The sequence below is a fragment of the Diabrotica virgifera genome, chromosome 2 (genome assembly GCF_917563875.1).
Source record: "Diabrotica virgifera virgifera chromosome 2, PGI_DIABVI_V3a".
NCBI classification, from domain to species: Eukaryota; Metazoa; Arthropoda; class Insecta; order Coleoptera; family Chrysomelidae; genus Diabrotica; species Diabrotica virgifera.
In genome coordinates, this window is record NC_065444.1 from 30,214,635 (window position 1) to 30,233,962 (window position 19,328).

Consider the following 19,328-nt stretch of genomic DNA (forward strand, 5'->3'; position numbering starts at 1 on the left):
AAGATGAATAATTGTATGATGTCTATATATTTTTTAGAATTTTGGGAGATATTCCTAACACATACGCGTTTACAAAGGCTTTGGGAGAATCCCTTGTCGCTGACGAGATGAATAATTTGCCAGTGATTATTTTAAGGCCGTCCATAGGTAAGTTAATTTTAAATGTCATGATATAATAAAGAACATTTTATTTCTCTTTCTCTCTCGATCTCTCTTCAGTCCTAAGCCCGGAAGGAGTGTAGTGGTCCTTGTGATGTCGCTCATTGTCCGTCTCCAAAGATCTCTACCTTTGATCATTTCTTTTAACTCGTGCATAAATCTTTTGCATATTCCTGTAATTTGGTCGATCTATGTTTCTCGAGATCTTCAGTCTTCTACCTTTCTTGGATAATAAGTTTTTCCATATTTCCTGTGTCTCCTCTCATAATATGTTTCCATGTCCATGGTATTTTAGTTGTTGGAGAGCCGTTTCTTCTTCATGTAGGCACCATGTCCTTTCAAAACGTTGGTTACCATCATAGCTATCTTAACTTTATTCACTGCCACCTAAATAGCATCCTTGTATCAATATCGCATGTTCTTTAACCATGAAGTCCTTTTTCGTCCTGCACTGCGTTTGCCTGCTATTTTCCCTTGCATAATATTTTGTAGCAACCTATATTTGGGACTTGGACCTCTCATTAGATGTCTGAAGTGCGTTAGTTTTGTCTTCTTGATGCTTTTTATAAGCTCAGTAGGTAGTCTTGCTGAGACATTCTATTATTGTGGAGTTTCGAGTTTTTTCCACCCAAGAAACTTTCAAGATGCTTCTATAGCACCACATTTCGAAAGGGCGATTTAGATCGATTTTATTCACAATTCAAGTCTCGACACCGTAAAGTAAGACCGAAAACACGTAGCAGCGTGGACGTCCTTCTAAAAGCGGTACTGTCCTGCTCAATTCTAGATTTAATTTCACCGTGAGTTTTTGCGTTACAATTTAACTGATATTCCAGGTAAACAATTTGATTAACTTACTCAAGTTTGGCACTATTTACATAATATATAAACGGTTTTATATTCTGTTGTTTACTTATTACGAGTATGTTGGTTTTCCGTATGTTCAGATCTAGACCTGTTTCCATACAGCTCTCAACGTCACTTAATATCAAGTAATGTTTGCAGATATTTTTGAGTGGAAGCTAGGAGTACTGCGTCGTCCGTATATCGCAAATTATTGATAACTTCCGATAACTTGATAACTTCACCTTTCATAATTATTATTCCTTCTTGTTTTTCAGAAAATTTCTGAATTTCTGCATTTCTGAAAATTCTTTCGAAGTTAACGTTGACAAGCAGGGGCGACAAGAGACATCCCCGCCGTACTCCTTTTATAAGAGCATGTGATTCCTAACCGTCTACTAAAACTGATGTTGTTTCATTCCAATAAAAATTTGTAATTATGCGGACGTCTCTGCCATCCAAGCCAATGTCTCTTAGAACTTCGATCAGTATCAATATAGAGTGCTTAACATGATCAAATGCCGTTTGAAAGTCAATAAAACAACAGTACATGTCTACAGATATATCGCGACATCTTTGAGCAAGTAATGATCCCAACCAATCCCTCTCTCGTTCCAAACCCGTTACGGAAACCAAACTGTGCGTCACTTAGGTATTCCTCGCATTTATTGTAGATACGGTCATGTAGTACCTTTAGAAAAATATTTAATAAGTGGCTTAACAAACTGATGGTTCTATAATCAGCACAGGTTTTTGCCGTAGTCTCTTTGTAGAGCTATGAAAAATGAATTGGACCAACCATTAAGTAGGTCTCCGCTGATATAAATAGTATTGAAAAACGAAGTTATAGCATCTAAAACATAGCTATCATTTTGTTGTTTGCTCCCCAGCCAAATGCTCTCCAAATGTCATCAAACATTAAAAAACACTTTATTTATTATAGTGTATAATATTGAGTATATTTCAACTTGTAGTAATTCCTATATGGAAGGAGCCCATTCCAGGCTGGACAGACAATATAAACGGACCAGCGGGTTTGTTGATTGGTGCTGGAAAAGGAGTAATCAGAACCATGTATTGCGATTCTGATGGATATGCTGATTTTCTACCAGTTGATATTGGAGTAAATGCTATGATAGTGAGCACTCTGGATTACCACATATATGGTGGGTAAGTAAATTTTAGTACCTAGTAAATTATCAAAATTTATTCAGACCAAATAGAATCAATATAGGCAATGGAAGGGTTCAAGGAAATTGATCCTGAAGCAAGCAAGAAAAAGAGGGCTTAAAATAAGCGAAACAAAAACGAAGTACATGACCATCAAAATAACACCTGAGAATGAAAATAATATCGCAATAGACAACTATATCATTGAACGTGTGGATGCCTTCACATATCTGGGCACATAAATCAATCAGAAGAATTCCGTAAGTAGCGAAATTGATGAACGTATTTCCTGTAGATATCTTTACCGGGTGGTGAATCATAAAACTAGGAATGCATTGGAAACTCAATGTAAAATTCTAGACTGTTGAATTCCTGCTTCCCTAATTATTTTACATCAAAAGTCATGAGAGAATATTTGTAGAGTGTAGAGCAGCGGTTCTCAATCTTTTTGTGTCATGTACCACCAAATACTTTTTATTATTTTTGGTACCACCTAACTGAAATACATATCTAACTAGGCGATCTAATTAACTATAATAGTGGTGCTTATTTTGGCTGTTTTTGCGTTTTGTGTACCACCTCAAAAAATGAAATGTACCACCAGTGCTACATGTACCACGGATTGAGAACCGCTGGTGTAGAGGATTGAAATCTGTATTAGAATCAAAAGTTAAAATTGTTCTACAATTTAAACGCATTCCAAAATTTTAAAAAATATAATACATTTTGCCACAGTAGGTATGTTTGTAAAAGTTAGGCCACACGTTACTATTTAACTGACAGTGCTAACACCATTGACTGAATAAAAAATCTTTATTATTAATACTTTCTCCGCAACTGTAACTGAGGGTATCTTATCAACTGTATTGTTTTTAAACAATATAATATGAAAAAATAAAAATATTGACAGTTCAAAAATGTGAAAATAATAACTTCATTGTGACATATTATTGCACTGTGTGTGGTCAAATTTTTGGCTGAAAAACGTATTACATTTTTACAAAATTTTGGAATATGTTTAATTCGTAGAACAATTTTAACAGTTGTTTTCAATACAGATTTCAATCCTCTACAAATAGTTTCTAATGTCTTTTGATGTAAAATAATTAGGGAAGCAGGAATTCAACAGTTTATACCTAATTTTATAACATTGAGTTTCCTATGGCCCGTTTTTCAATTCACCACCCAAGATACTGAGAAAGGTAGGTAGGACGAAATTAATGAATTCCATCAAGGATTCAAGGGTACGATATTATATGATTTGTGAAAAGTCAAAGACTGTCATAGTTCTGTCATAACTGTAGGAACATGTCCAGCGATAGGAAGATACAAAAACAACGAAGAAAGTATGACAATGGAAGCCGATAGCAAGACGACAAAAAGGAAGGCTCAGAACGAGATGATGGATGACGTGAAAGACGACCTGTAGACTATGAATGTAAGAAAATGGAGGAGAAGGGCACAAGAGATGCTCTAATGAAAGGACATAGCAAGTTTGGTAATAACCCATGCAGGGTTATGATGTCAAAAGAAGATGAAAAAAGTAAACTTTAGGTCAATGTGGACTTTCCCCCATATCTTTAAATTACCATAGCGTTGCTATTTTGCTCCATATCTGGAATTGCTCTATCAATTCTAGATATTTTGAACAGTAGTTAAAAAATCTCATTGTTTTTGTTTTCAGGGTCCGAAGAATCTATAATTTAACAAGCTCTGCAGAATACAAAATTTCATGGTCAGAAATTATAGAAATAGGAAGGGAGGTAATTGAAAAAAGAATTCCATTAAACAATGTAGCCTGGTATCCCGGAGGATCTATGAAAAAATCTAGATTCGTGCATAATATTTGTTTTTATCTGTTTCACATGCTGCCCGCCATATTCGTTGATGCACTATTGATGCTGTTAGGATATAAGCCAATGTAAGTTTGAAATTAATACGAGTAGGGAAATATATCCCGTAGAATTACTTTTCTGTTGTACATTTCTCCATGTTTCTCTAGAAATTAATATGGATTCATCGATAATTCTATGCCTTAGCTTGGTCATTCTTCCTGGTTTAGTTTTAGAAATTCTGCTTTTCAAGTATCCCAATAAAAATAATCTTTAGGTTTCAAATCGGGTTAACGAGGAGACAATTACCTAATTTACCAATCCATCGTCCGGGAAATGTCTTATTTAAAAAACGCCGAACATTTACTCCAAAATGAGCTAGAGCTCCGTCTGACTGAAACAACATCTCATTAAAATTGGCTCCAAACTTATCTTTCAGGGTACGGACAATTTCATTTCTAAGTAGCATTTCATAATTATTGATCGGTAAATTTCCTTCTACAAAAATCGGCCCAATTAACTGAGTACCCACTATATCTGACCATACATTTAGTTTTTGCATTCTTCGAGTATGACTTTACCATATTCCAATACATTAAATTTTGGCAATTTACATTTCCGCATAGTGTATGATATGAACTCTATGATATCTGTGACGCCTTTCCTTCTTATTATTTCCTCGGTTCTAACCCTGTCTCTAACTCCAAGTAACGACCATTACTTTTGTGGGTCACTCTAATTTTGGTTGCTGTAGTCTGGGTTAAAGAAAGAGCTGTAAGTCAAGACTGGAAGCAAACATTGGTCGAACGTCTTCTTTTTTAAATAATTTGGCCTGTTACTTAAAGTCTGATATAGTTCCATATGCGGCCCATTCTAAAGAGATTATTCTTTAAAGTTCAGCAGTTTAATTGTCTCTGGCAATTTGTATTTCATAACCTAAGTATTTATATTTATGAACCAATACTATTTCAGTGTAGTAGACTTTTGGATTTGATCTTGCTACCAGGTTTGTCATTTATTGTGTATTTCCAATACCCATGTTCAAATCAACTTCCTTACAGGTGGCATCGAACTAAGTCTAATCTCTTTTAAGTTATCTGCTGTCAGAACGGGTAGCGGGTAGGTACCCCTCTATGATCCCGATAGAGAGCAGACTTACTTCAGGGATTTAGCGCCCCTGCCCACGCGAGCTCCTGGTTTTTTCCTCCATTTTCTATTTAGAGGTAACCAGGCCCCAACCTCCGTATTATCCTATCCAAACCCCAAATTCCTTCCCTAATATCCCCTCCCACCCACCAACCCGTCTGGCCAGCGTGGTGGGTTATGGCCAAAACCTCCACAAATCAAAAATGTCGGTTTCAACAGATATACGGAAGATACCCCAGGTGGGTAGGAAGTTTATTCCACAGTCCCACACCGAAATAACGGTCTGCCTCGAGGATTCTGGGGGAGGCAAGTCGACATTGAAAAAGAAGAACAACAAACAACTCCATATAGCAACTTACAACATCCGTTCCATGGCAAAAGACGAAAAACTCTACGAACTAGAAGAGGAATTAGGGAATATGAATTGGGATATAATGGGACTATCAGAAGTTAAAAGAAGAGGTGAAGGGTATGTGGACTTACATTCAGGCAACAGGCTCTATTATAAAGGCAATGAAGACTATACATACGGTGGAGTAGGTTTCTTAATCAACAAGAAGAGAAAATCACAAATTCAAATAATTGACAGCATCTCAGACAGGGTTACATACATGATTTTAAAACTAAATCCAAAAACCAAATTAAAGATTTTGCAAGTTTATGCTCCAACTGAAAAGGCAACTGATGAAGAAATAAATACATTTTACGAAGATCTTAAAAAAGCTATAGACACCAACAGAGAATCCAAAATAATAATAATGGGAGATTTTAACGCCAAAATTGGAAGTAAGATTGAAGACTCTGAAAGCAAGATTGGAAATTTTGGATTCGGCACAAGAAACACAAGGGGAGAAAAACTTATGGACTTTCTGGAACAAGAAAACATGTATATTATGAATACCTTCTACAAAAAGAAACCTAACAGAAAGTGGACATGGGTTGCACCTAACGGAACCACCAAAAATGAAATAGACTATTTTCTCTCAAACAACAAAAGAATATTAGAAGACGTAACAACAATAAACAACGTAACAACGGGTAGTGACCATCGTATAGTTAGAGCAAAAATAAATATTAACATGAAAGAAGAGAGGAAAAGAATATTTAAAAAAAACAACGCGAATAGATGCCTTTAAAGTAAAAACAAATGAAGAGCAATTCCGAGAGGTCTTAGCGGATAAGTTCAAATATGATCCTTCACATAATCAAGATGAAATTGACGAAATTAACAAAAACATCAATAAGAACCTTCTCGAAGCCGGACTACAGGTCGCAAAGAAAACAAGTACTAAAGAAGACAAAATAAGCAACGAAACTAAACAACTGATGACGGAAAGACGACAACTACTAACGCAAAACAAACGCCATACTCAAGAATACATAGAACTTAATAAAACAATTAGAAAAGAACTAAAACGCGACTTACAAAAATGGAACGAGAACTTAATAGAGCGAGTCATTGAAAACAACAGAGGCTTAAAATGTCTAAGACCCGCATTGGGTGTTCAAAAAATCATTAAAATTAAAGACGCCAATAGTAAGGAAGAGAAGGACAAATATAAAATAACAAAAATAGTCGAAGACTTCTACAAAAGCTTGTACAGCTCGCAAAGCCAGCCTAATGAATCAACAAAGGAGAACGTCAAAAGAAAAATAAAAAACGTGGGATCAGAAGTACTACCAAATATAAAGGGATTCGAAATAGAAAGAGCTTTAAAAGAACTAAAAAATAATAAAGCTCCAGGACAGGACGGTATAATTGCCGAGCTCTTGAAAACAAGCAAGACAGTAACAATCCCTATACTAACAGAGCTATTTAATAAATGTCTCCATAATAGCAAGATCCCTAAAGACTGGAACGAAAGTCTAGTAATACTTTTACACAAAAAAGGGGAAAAATGTGACCTACAGAATTACAGACCGATATCGTTGCTCAGTCAAGTATACAAACTATTCATGAGAATTATTAACAACCGGTTGACCTACAAAATGGACAATTACCAACCAGTGGAACAGGCTTCCGCAAAGGATATAGTACATCAGACCATCTGCTGACAATGAGAACATTGATAGAGAAGGCAAATGAATACCAACTACCCGTATTTCTTGCCTTCGTAGACTATGAAAAGGCGTTTGATAGTATCGAGATGTGGGCCATAGAACAAGCTATTAATAATTGTAGAATAGATTCGAGATATAGACAACTAATACATAATATATATGAAAATGCAACTATGATAGTACAACTAGACGAAAATACAAATCCCATCCCTATTAAGAGAGGCGTGAGACAAGGAGACGTAATATCGCCAAAGCTTTTCAACCTAGCACTAGAAGACGTCTTCAAAACGACAAATTGGTCAACCTATGGCATTAACGTTAATGGCAAGAAGCTAAATCACCTCAGATTCGCTGACGACATTGTGATTATAGCGAGCTCATTCGAGGAACTGCAAATTATGATAGAGGAACTCGCAGGCAGCTCCCAATACGTCGGTCTAAAAATGAACATGAAGAAAACAAAAATAATGACAAACACAGATGACCCCAGACGCATAACTATAAATGGCAGTGAGATAGAAAAAGTCCAGGAATATATCTACCTAGGCCAAATCCTGAAACTTGACAAAGAAAACCAAAGTGCGGAAATTAATAGGAGAGCAAGACTAGCATGGGCAGGATTTGGAAAACTTGGTTGGATACTTAAGAACCGCAAAATACATCAATATTTGAGGACCAAAGTGTTCAACCAGTGCATCCTTCCTATCATGACATATGGGTGTCAAACCTGGACCCTAACCAAGGCAAATATGAATAAACTAGCTACAACAGAAAGAGCTATGGAAAGAGCAATGTTAGGTATACGACTGTCAGATAAAAAGAGGAGCGACTGGGTAAGATCAAAAACAAAAGTCGAGGACATAACAACAAAAGTTGCCAAACTTAAATGGAGCTTTGCAGGCCACACTGTTAGACAAAAAGACCAACGTTGGAATGCCACGATACAACATTGGAGACCTTACCAAAGTAAACGACCGAGAGGAAGACCACAGATGAGATGGGTTGATGATATTAAAAGAGTAGCCGGAACGAATTGGAAATATGTTGCTCAGGATAGAGACCGATGGAAGGAGTTGGGAGAGGCCTATGTCCAAACGTGGACGATAGAAGGCTAAGAAGAAGAAGCTGTCAGAACTATCTCATCCTTTGGGAGATAACGAGTCTCCCTGTCTAATTCCTCTTTTGATTTTTATACATTTTGTATCTTTGTGAAGTCTTAAGGTCATGGTTGCATTATTTTATACATTATGTTCATGAACAGTTTGGAGTACCCATAATCTTTACGATTTTCTTCCAACGCTGTCATTATGCTGTACATTTCTATCGTATCGAATGCTTTGCCAAAATCTACAAAAGCCAGGACCAATAGTCGTTTGTCTTCGATGGATTTTTCTATAATCCCTTTTATGCAGTGGAGGTGGTCATTAGTGCCCAAGTTTTTCGTAAAATCTCCCTCTTTCATAAGTTGGTACAAATCTAATTTTATTTATTTGTTATGATTTTTGTGAATTATTTGTAGAAAAGGTTTAAAAGGCTTATGGGTCGGTAATTCTTGAGCTCTGTTAGATCGCCCTTTTTATATGATAAAATAGTAAGGCCACAGTGCTATCTCGTAGGTGTTTCACTTTGATGCAGACATATGTAAGTTGAACAGTTCCTTTATACAGTTTTTTTGTTTATACAGTACTTTGAACAGTTCTCTAAAAGTCTGTCTCTTCCAACATTTGCCGCTACTATAACGATATTAGCTTATATCTCTCTTTTTTCTTTTCCTTTTCATTAGTGCGTTTCTTGTTTTGTCTCTTATTATATCAGGCACCAAACCAAACCTTAGTTGACTCATCTTTTTCCTGAATTTTTTAACTGTTGTGTTAGTTGCTCATCATGTTTTTACTCTTGTTGCCCTTTATTTATGTGATGTAAAAATAGTAGGAGCAGTGTAAGTAAAAAGAACAATTTGACTTATCCTGATTTTGATTTTATAGCTTGATGCGAGTCCAAAAAAGAATATCAAAAGGTTTCGAAGTATTCGAATACTATGCCAATAATCAATGGGACTTCGATAACGATGGTTCATTAAAAGCACGCAAACTTTTAAACCCCAGAGAGAAATCAATATACAAATTGGATGGTGATGGAATTGATTACGTTGACTATTTTACTAATTGTGTACATTCTACACGATTGTATATCCTTAAAGAAACTGATGATACTATCCCAGCAGCTAAACGACATATGAAGTTGTAAGTATAGTGAGATTTAATTAGTTAAACTGTCTTTTAATAAAGTCATCATTCTCTTTGCCTTATCTTTATGCGGAGTCGGCTACCCTAATTGCATTTCTCTATACAATTCTATCTTGGCTCATATCAATATCAATCCCCTTTACCAACATGACCTGCCTATAATCGTCTCCCCAGGTCTTCTTTGGTCTTCCTCTCCTACTTCTTCCAAGAATCTGCACTTCAGCAATTCTTCGTATTGGGCGATTAAAGTCTCGACGTTGAACATGACCAAACCATCTCAATCTATGCTCTCTCATTTTGACATCAAGTGGTGCCACATCTAGATTCCCCTAATATACTCATTTTTAATTTTATTATTTTTTGTCACACCACTCATCCATTTAAGCATTTCTGCCACATGCAGTCGTTGTTTCTATTTCTTTTTCATCGCCCAACATTCACTTCCGTACGTCATAGCCGGTCTTAAGTTTTTTTATAAAATTTTCACTTCAGCTTCATTGGAGTGTTTCTGTCACACAACACACCATTTGCTTCCTTCCACTTCATCCATCCAGCCCTAATTCTACTGCATGTATCTCCATCTATTTCTCCATTTCTCTGTAATACCTATCCCAGGTACTTAAAACTATTGCTTTTCACAATCAATTCACCATCCAAAGATACCATTTCAATTGTGGTAACTCCAGATTTAAATGAGCATTCCAAATACTCTGTTTTTGTCCTATTAAGTTTTAAACCTTTTTCCTCCAGAGCTTAACTGTTCCAGTTTTTATTCTAAGTATCTTTCACTATTTCCTATTAACATGACATCATCAACATACATTAGGCACCATGGAGTGTTACCATTTAGTTTCGCAGATTTCTGGGCCAAAACTAATGAGAATAAAAAATGACTAAGCACCGAGCCTTGATGCAATCCTACTTTTACATGAAATTTATCAGTCTCTTTCACACCTGTCCTAACACTAGTCGTTACTTCCTCATACATATCTCTCACAATCTTTACTTATTCAGCAGAGACTCCTCTCTTGTTGAGTACCCACCACAGAATCTCTCGAGGAACTCTATCATATGTTTTTTCAAGATCAATGAATATCATATGAGCGTTTGTTTCTTTACTCCAGTATTTTTTCATCAATTGCCTTATAATGAAAATTGAATCCTGTTGTTGATCTGCCCTGCATAAAGCCAAATTGATTATCGGATATTTCGGTGTCTTCACGTATCCGTCTATCAATTACTCTCTCCCATATTTTCATGGTGTGACTAAGCAGTTTTATAGCCCTGTAGTTTTCTTTTAATATAATATAATAATCTAATAAAGTATAACAATTAAATTAGTTTTAAGGTCTGTAAGACATAACTTTATATAACATTTGAAAAAATCTTAGAATTCTCTTATTCTTTTGGCATTATAACCCTGGATGGGTCTTTGTCTGTCTGGCTATGTCCTCCATTCAGACCTCCCTTGTGCCGTTCTCTTCCATTGAACATTCATAGTTTTAAGGTCATCTTGCACATCATTCATCCATCTCGTTGTAGATCTTCCTTTTTGTTTCCTCTTCCTATTGGCTTAGGCTTATCGGAAGTTAGTACTGAGAACTATATAATTACCTGCCGCTACGATTTGTGCAACCCTAAGTTCATTTTGACTGGTTTTAGTAAGCAAACTATGGATGTCAACTATATTTACAAAAGTTTTTTCATTTCCTAGCCTAGCATTAAAATCGCTTAATATTATAACAGCATCGTGTCTTTGATTTTATCACATTCTTCCTCTAGTTCTCCATAGAATCTATCAACCTCTTCTTCATCGGCCTCTTTTGTGGTTGCATATACATTCTCCATTGTCACGCTATGAAATTAATATCGAAAGTGAAAAGATAGTTTATGTTTCCTTTCGATTCAGAGGCGATAGACAATCTCCAGACAGCTGTTTCTGTCTTATGGCGTCCTCAGTGGAGCTTGCACACGCACACCTTGTTACGGTTTTTTTAAACATCCACAATTTATTCATGTATGTTAAACTGAAAGATATTTAAATACTTGAAAACTCCCTGGTTACGCCAATGGTAATTACTATAAAATGGTTGGTTCGTTTGCAAAATGGGTCTGTTGAGTTGTTTTAGGAATGTCTGAGAACATAGAACTGTGTGTGTCTTTTTCTGGTTCACGGTCTTTGTGTAGGTCCTTGTCACGTAACTGAGTCAACCATGGTGTACTTCGATGTTCGTTTGGGGATCGAATGACATGGAGGTAAGACTGATGATGTACCCTATTCCACGAACATACGCCTGTTTTGGATTACTTCGACAACGAATATTTTATTGTGCAAAATATGAAGAACGAAAGTAAATTGCAAATTACATTGTTGTTTATTGGAATAATTATTAGCGCCATTTACTTTCGTATTTCTTATGTTACACAGTAAAATATTCGTTGTCGAAGTAATACAAAACAGGCGTATGTTCGTGGAATGGCCCATATCAGGCCCGTCCATCTTGGTTTTGGTTTTGACGACAGTGATCGGGATTGCAGAATTAAGCTGTGCTTGCTAATCCTTTTTCCGTCGGTGAGAAAATACGGTCCAAGTTTATGAAAACTTATCGTCTGGAAGAGTTTTTGCCAGTGACCGATTTGGGGCCGTATATTTTGTAGTGCCGGTGAAAATTTTAATTTGTTACGAGCATAACCTCAACAACCCTTATTCTCTTGTGGCCACCTAACACCAACATGCCAATTCCTTGGGGACATTTACCACGACACCTAGCAACTAGTCACCACGACACATACAGGGTGGTGAATTGGAAAACGGGCCATAGGAAACTCAATGTAAAATTCGAAACTGTTGAATTCCTGCTTCCCTAATTATTCTACATCAAAAGACATGAGAAACTATTTGTAGAGGATTGAAATCTTTATTGAAAACAATTGTTAAAATTGTTCTACGAATTAAACACATTCCAAAATTTTGTAAAATATATATAAATGTTATCAAAGTATTTGCCAAATTTAGGCCACACACAGTGCAAGAATGTGTATAAGGTTGCCTTCGGTCAAAATGAAATTATTATATTAACAATATTTTGAACTGTCAGTATTTTTATTTTATCGTTTTTATTGTTTAACACGTTCGCTGCCGACTATATTTTCTAAATCAATGGCTCCTTGAGCCATTCCTTTTTTTAAGTGCGCCTATGAGCCACCATATAACAAATTTGTTCAACGTTTTTGACTTATATGGGACCACATTTGTCATATTCCATAAATCGCACAAATTCTGTATACAGCACATAGCTTGTAGGCCTCGTTGGTTCATTCCCATGACTAAATAAACACCAACGGCTCGGTACATATCTGAATAAATGTTGGTTCCATAGGGTCAACATGGCCTGTTAATGCAAAACTTGCGTTGGTCCCATTGGACCAACGTGGCCTATTGAAGCAACATCAGCGATGGTCCCATTGGACCAACATGGCAGCGAATGTGTTAAAAAACAATAAAGTCGAAAAGATGTCCTCAGTTGAGGAGAAAGTAGTAATAATAAGGATGTTTTATTCAGTCAATAGTTTGCGTACTGTCAGAAATAGTAACGTGTGGCCTTACTTTTACGCACTTACTTAGGTATGGCAAATGTATTCTACTTTTCAAAAGTTTGGACTCTGTTTAAATCGTAGAACAATTTTAACTTTTGTTTTTAATACAGATTTTAATCCTCTACAAATAGTTTCTCATGACTTTTGATGTAAAATAATTAGGGAAGCAGGAATTCGACAATTTAGAATTTTACATTGAGTTTCCTATGGCCCGTTTTCCAATTCACCACCCGGTATAGCAAGTAGTCACCACGAACCTAGCAACTAGTACCTGGTAACCAGCACCAGTAACCAGCCCTAGTAACCAACATCTAGTACCAGAGTAAGCAAGGACAGGGAAAGTCAGTACCCTTAAAATATCTTTCTTTTTAAATGTAAAATAACTAAAGTCAAAGTAAAAAAATATTTGTATGCAACCTATATAAAAAATGTACTGGTCAGTTTTTAAATATTATAAAAAATAAAAGGAAAGTAAATATTGTAAACCAGATTCCGTGTATATTCAATATAGGTATATGGGTTGTATGCTGTGACAAGTTAGGTAACTATTATATTTTATAGAGAAGAAGAGAAAAAAAATGAAAACACAGTGTTAGGTGGCCACAAGAGAATAAGGGATGTTGAGGTTATGCTCGTAACAAACTAAAATTTCCACCGGCACTACAAAATATACGGCTCCAAATCCGTCACTGGCAAAAACTCTTCCAGACGATATAGTCCTGTCGCCAGGGGGGGTACAACGGCCTCGTTAATTCAGATGGACTTACTCAAGTTTTTTTTATGTATTTTGACCCGTAGAACACGAATTTTTTGGGTAACAGTTGATCCGGATGTCGATAAGATTGTTATAGACCAAGAACTTGAGGAATCAAATAACAGCGATTTTTGGCAAAACAAAACAATATTTTGTATTTTTTGGGCCATTTTAAGTAAAAAATATTTCTACAAGTTTTTTCGTAGGATGCACAGTTTTCGAGATAAACGCGGTTGAACTTTAAAAAAATCGAAAAATTGCAATTTTTGAACCCGAATAACTTTTGATTAAAAAATAAAATAGCAAGTCTGCTTACCGCATTTGAAAGTTTAAGTCAAATTATATCGGTTTTGATTATTTGCATTGGTAAAAATTTATTTTTTTATTGTTTAACAAAGCTATAAACACGTAGGGTTTCCCGTGCTTTTACATGCGTTTTAACGCATGTAACGTAGAAATAGTCTTGATTGCACTAGTACCTATTCTACCTACTCGTTCGATTTTAAATGAGAAATCATAGAAACATCACTCACGCACTAGTTGTTTGTAGCTTTGTTTAACAATAACACAATAAATTTTTAGCAATGCAAATAATAAAAACCGACATAATTTGACTTGAACTTTCAAAGGCGCTAAGCAGAATTGCTGTTTTACTTTTTAATCAAAAGTTATTCGGGTTTAAAAATTGCAGTTTTTCGATTTTTTGAAAGTTCAACCGCGTTTATCTCGAAAACTGTGCATCCTACTAAAAAACTTGTAAAAATATTTTTTGCTTAAAATGACCCAAAAAATACAAAATATTGTTTTGTTTTGCCAAAAATCGCTGTTATTTGATTCCTCAAGTTCTTGGTCGATAACAATCTTATCGACATCCGGATCAACTGTTACCCAAAAAATTCGTGTTCTACGGGTCAAAATACATAAAAAAACTTGGGTAAGTCCATCTGAATTAACGAGGCCGTTGTACCCCCCCTGGCGACAGGACTAATAAGTTTTCATAAACTTGGACCGTATTTTCTCACCGATGGAAAAAGGATTAACAAACACAGCTTAATTCTGCAATCCCGAGCACTGTCGTCAAGACCAAAACCAAGATGGACGGGCCGGATGTCATCCGTCTTACCTCCATGTCATTCGATCCCCAAACGAACATGTTACACCATGAAGTACACCATGGTTGACTCAGTTACGCGACAAGGACCTACACAAAGACCGTGAACCAGAAAAAGACACACACAGTTCTATGTTCTCAGACATTCCTAAAACAACTCAACAGACCCATTTTGCAAACGAACCAACCATTTTATAGTAATTATCATAGGCGTAACCAGGGGGTTTTCAAGTATTTAAATATCTTTCAGTTTAACATACATGAATAAATTGTGGAGGTTTAAAAAAACCGTTTAACGGTTTCATGTATGTTAAACTGAAAGATATTTAAATACTTGAAAACCTCTGAACCAAAACGAAACTAAACTGTCTATTTAAGTGAAATTTCAAAAATAGTTCAAAATCCACTATTAGGATGCAGCAGCGATATCTCTTAAAGAAAAGAGAAAAGTCCCAGATACAAAATTCTCTAATAAAATAATAGTAAATAATTATTTAAATCTAAAAACTTTTCTTATTGGTACCCCTTCCTGGTAACATCCCCTATCTCTGTATTTTACAATTTATAAGACAAGAGAAGACGAATAAAGAAAGCGAAAAACACTCTTACAATATGCAGTCACATTCCGCTTTCATTCATTTAGGAAAAATGTCTGAAAGAAAGTTTCTAGTACTCAAAATTTGAGTAAAGATAAAAGTGAAAAGACAGTTTATGTTTCCTTTCGATTCAGAGGCGATATACAATCTCCAGACCGCTGTTTCTGCTTTACGGCGTCCTCAGTGAAGCTGCGTGGACACCTTTAAACCAAAACGAAACCAAACTATATTTAAGTGAAATTTAAAAAATAGTTTTAAAATCCACTATTAGGACACTGCAGCGACATCTCTTAAAGAAAAGAAAAAAGTCCCAGATACAAAATTCACTATTAAAATAAAAATTAAAATAGTAAATAATTATTTAAATCTGAAACTTTTCTTATTGGAACCTCTTTTTCCTAGACGAATGAAGGCGGAATGTGACTGCATATTGTACAGTAATTTTCGCTTTCTTTATTTTTCGTCTATTGTCTTACAAATTGTAAAAGTCAGAGAGTAATGATGTTATCAGAAAGAGGTTCCAATAAGAAAAGTTTCAGACTTTACTATGTTAATTTTTATTTCAATAGTGAATTTTGTATCTGGGACTTTTCTCTTTTCTTCTGAAATTAATATGTTTATCAATATTATTTAATTAAACCATACAATTTTTTTTTCAGAATGTGGTTTGTTGACAAATTGTTCAAATTTACCTTTATATTTGGTATGGTTTACTTGTTATGGACAAGGATTATGAAGCCTATTATGGAGTGGTAGTCGCCAATATGGACGAATACAATATATATTTCAAACAGCGATCTAAGCAAAAACTATTATTGTAGACCTGATAATTTTAGTATTATATACATATGGTTTTTATAAGTATACACCTTTTTTTGTACAACAATAAATATTTAATCTAACACGTTTTTTTAATTATTATACAAATAAACATAACCTTTTACATCATGTGAATAGTCACAGTATTCTTTTAGACTTATGTTATAACAGTAGGGTCATGTTAATAAATTTAAAATATCTTTTTCCATCAACTTATGTTATATTAGTATGTCATGTTAGTAAATTTAGAAAAAGATACAATGTTTTTATGTGCAAATTGTAAACAATGCACTGCCATTTTGCAAATTCAAGCAAATTGGCAGTTGTTTGGTTTGCTTGCATTGCTTTACAAGGTGATAATAGATCACCCGAATGAGGAGTAAAACTAAAAAACTAATATGCAATATATTTGATACTACTGATGAAAAATTCGAAGTACAAATATGTATTAAAAGTATATAAAGGTATGTATATGGGGTGTAACAAAAATACAGGTTATAAATTAAATCACATATTCTGGGACCAAAAATAGTTGGAATGAACCTAACTTACATTAGTACAAATATGCACATAAAAAAAGTTACAGCCCTTTGATGTTACAAAATGAAAATCGATTTTTTCGAATATATCGAAAACTATTGGAGATTTTTTATTGAAAATGGACATGTGGCATTCTTATGGCAGGAACATCTTAAAGAAAAATTATAGTGAAATTTGTGCACCCCATTAAAATTTTATGGGGGTTTTGTTCTTTTAAACCCCCCAAATTTTTGTGTACATTCCAATTAAAATATTACTGCGGTACCATTAGTTAAACACAGTGTTTTTAAAACTTTTTTGCCTCTTTGTATTTTTTCGAGAAGGCACCTTTTATCGAGATGCGGCTTCTTTTTTAATATGGTTCAAAATATACCTAAAAATATAAATCATTAATAAATTTTCATATTATTACCAAGTCTCCATAATCGTACTTAACCATATACACAAATATGTGGTGGATTTGACAAATATTCAAAATATCTCGATAAAAACTGACTTTTCGAAAAAGCACTAAGAGGCAAAAAAGTCTTAAAAAGAGTGTGTTTAACTAATGGTACTACAATAATAATTAAATTGGAACGTACACAAAAGCTTGGGGGGTTTAAAGGAACAAAACCCCCATACAATTTTTATGGGGTGTCCAAATTTCACTATAATTTTTTCTTAAGATGCTATTGCCATAAGAACGCCACATGTCCATTTTCAATACAAAATCTCTAATAGTTTGCAATATATTGGAAAAAATCAATTTTCATTTTGTAACTACAAAGGGCTGTAACTTTTTTCAAGTGCACATTTGTACTAAGGTAAGTTAGGTTCAATCGAACTATTTTTGGTCCCAGAATATGTGATTAAATTTATGACCTGTATTTTTGTTACACCCTGTATATTAAAAGAATTTATTAGAAATTTATTAGAAATTTCATTGAAAATAAAATGCAGGAATTGGAAAGGAAATTTGCTAAAATTAAAAAGAGGTTATGTTTCATTTCAGTTTAGAGATGATTCACCATCCCCATACGTCCGTTTCGGTCTCTCTAGATATCTTCAGAGGGGTACATGGTACATGAACACCTCTGAATCGAAACGAATCCAAGCTGCATATATTGAAGCGGAATTATAAAAATAATTGTGCGTATCGGACACTGTAGCAGTAGCAACATCTATTAAACAGAAATGAGAAGTCCCAGATCTAAACAATCTTCTTCTTCTTGTAATGCCTATCCGTTTCGGATGTTGGCGACCATCATGGCAATCTGTACTTTGCACACTGCTGCTCTTAAAAGATTTGTAGCGGTTGTGTTGAACCACGTACGTAGATTTTTCAGCCAGGAAATCCTTCTAAACAATAAATCTGAAAATTCTCTTGAAACCACTTTCTGGTAACATCCTTAATCTCTGTCTTTTACAATTTATAAGGCTAAGAGACGACGAATATAAGAGACGAAAGGGACTTCACAATATGCAGTCACATTGCATCTATTCGTCTAGGAAAAATTCCAACGAAAGTTAATTCCGTGTACTCAAAATATGAGTAAAATGGAAAATTAAAAACAGCTTATCTTTCATTTCAGTTCAAAGATGATCCAAACTTCTCTGAACTTATGAAGAGGTCTGGAGAAATCGAAACGGACGTACCCACATAACAATGATGTTCGCATCATGTTCTAAGCATATCCTACCAACATTCGTCGAAGTATATCCTTTTTAGTATATGCGTAGTACAAGCATAGCATGTACCATAAAAAACATTCTAAATTTCATGTTCTTTGCATGTGCCTCAAAGAATATTCTTGCACCGAATATACTGAGCACATTCGGGTACGTAGTATCTCGGAATGTTCGTAAAAGTTTATTCTTAGAATATACCTTAATCGAATATTCTTAGTATATGCGTAAGTATATACAAAAGTATATACTTAACACATACCTACTTGTATATACTTTTAAAATATCTAAAAAATAATATACTGTATGTACGTAAATACGTACCTATAGGAAGAAGAATAATGTGAGCCTATAGATTATCAACTTCGTGTTAAGAATAATTAATAAAATTTATGTATTTTAGTAGGTACTACTGAACTATCTAATTCATTTTTTTAAACCGTTTTAATTGTATGGTAAAAAGTTTAACTTAATTCTATTGTGAAGAAAAATGAGAAATTCTCGTTTCGTTTTCAGTTGAAATGAATATACCATTTTGATTTGAGTTTATACCATAAGTAAAATAATTTTCGGGAATCCGGAAACGGCCATTCATTGTCATTCTGACCCTTGCATTGCATTTTATACCTGCACAAGGGAAGGGGGTAGGTAACAAAAGAGCAAAATATGAAAATAGTTTCCAGTACAGTTATGCATTTATGTCTACGCTGTTAGGTAGGACCAAGTATTTCTAGCTACAAGGACTAAAACATTTTTAAGAACATAAAAAGCAGTTTGAAAATAATA

The 19,328-nt window shown here is 34.7% G+C and overlaps 1 protein-coding gene across 2 annotated transcripts in view; it reads left to right on the plus strand.

Moving 5' to 3' along the window:
• Positions 1–16,417, plus strand: part of LOC114335796 (putative fatty acyl-CoA reductase CG5065) — a 107,415-nt gene extending 90,998 nt beyond the window's left edge. For both annotated transcript variants that reach the window (XM_028286084.2, XM_050642512.1), the window contains exons 5-9: positions 38–147; positions 1,977–2,172; positions 3,857–4,093; positions 9,197–9,454; positions 16,175–16,417. In XM_028286084.2, the coding sequence (XP_028141885.1) occupies positions 38–147; positions 1,977–2,172; positions 3,857–4,093; positions 9,197–9,454; positions 16,175–16,271 (898 nt within the window). In that variant the 3' untranslated portion in view covers positions 16,272–16,417. The remainder of the gene's footprint in view (positions 1–37; positions 148–1,976; positions 2,173–3,856; positions 4,094–9,196; positions 9,455–16,174) is intronic.
• The last annotated feature ends 2,911 nt before the right edge of the window (positions 16,418–19,328 follow it).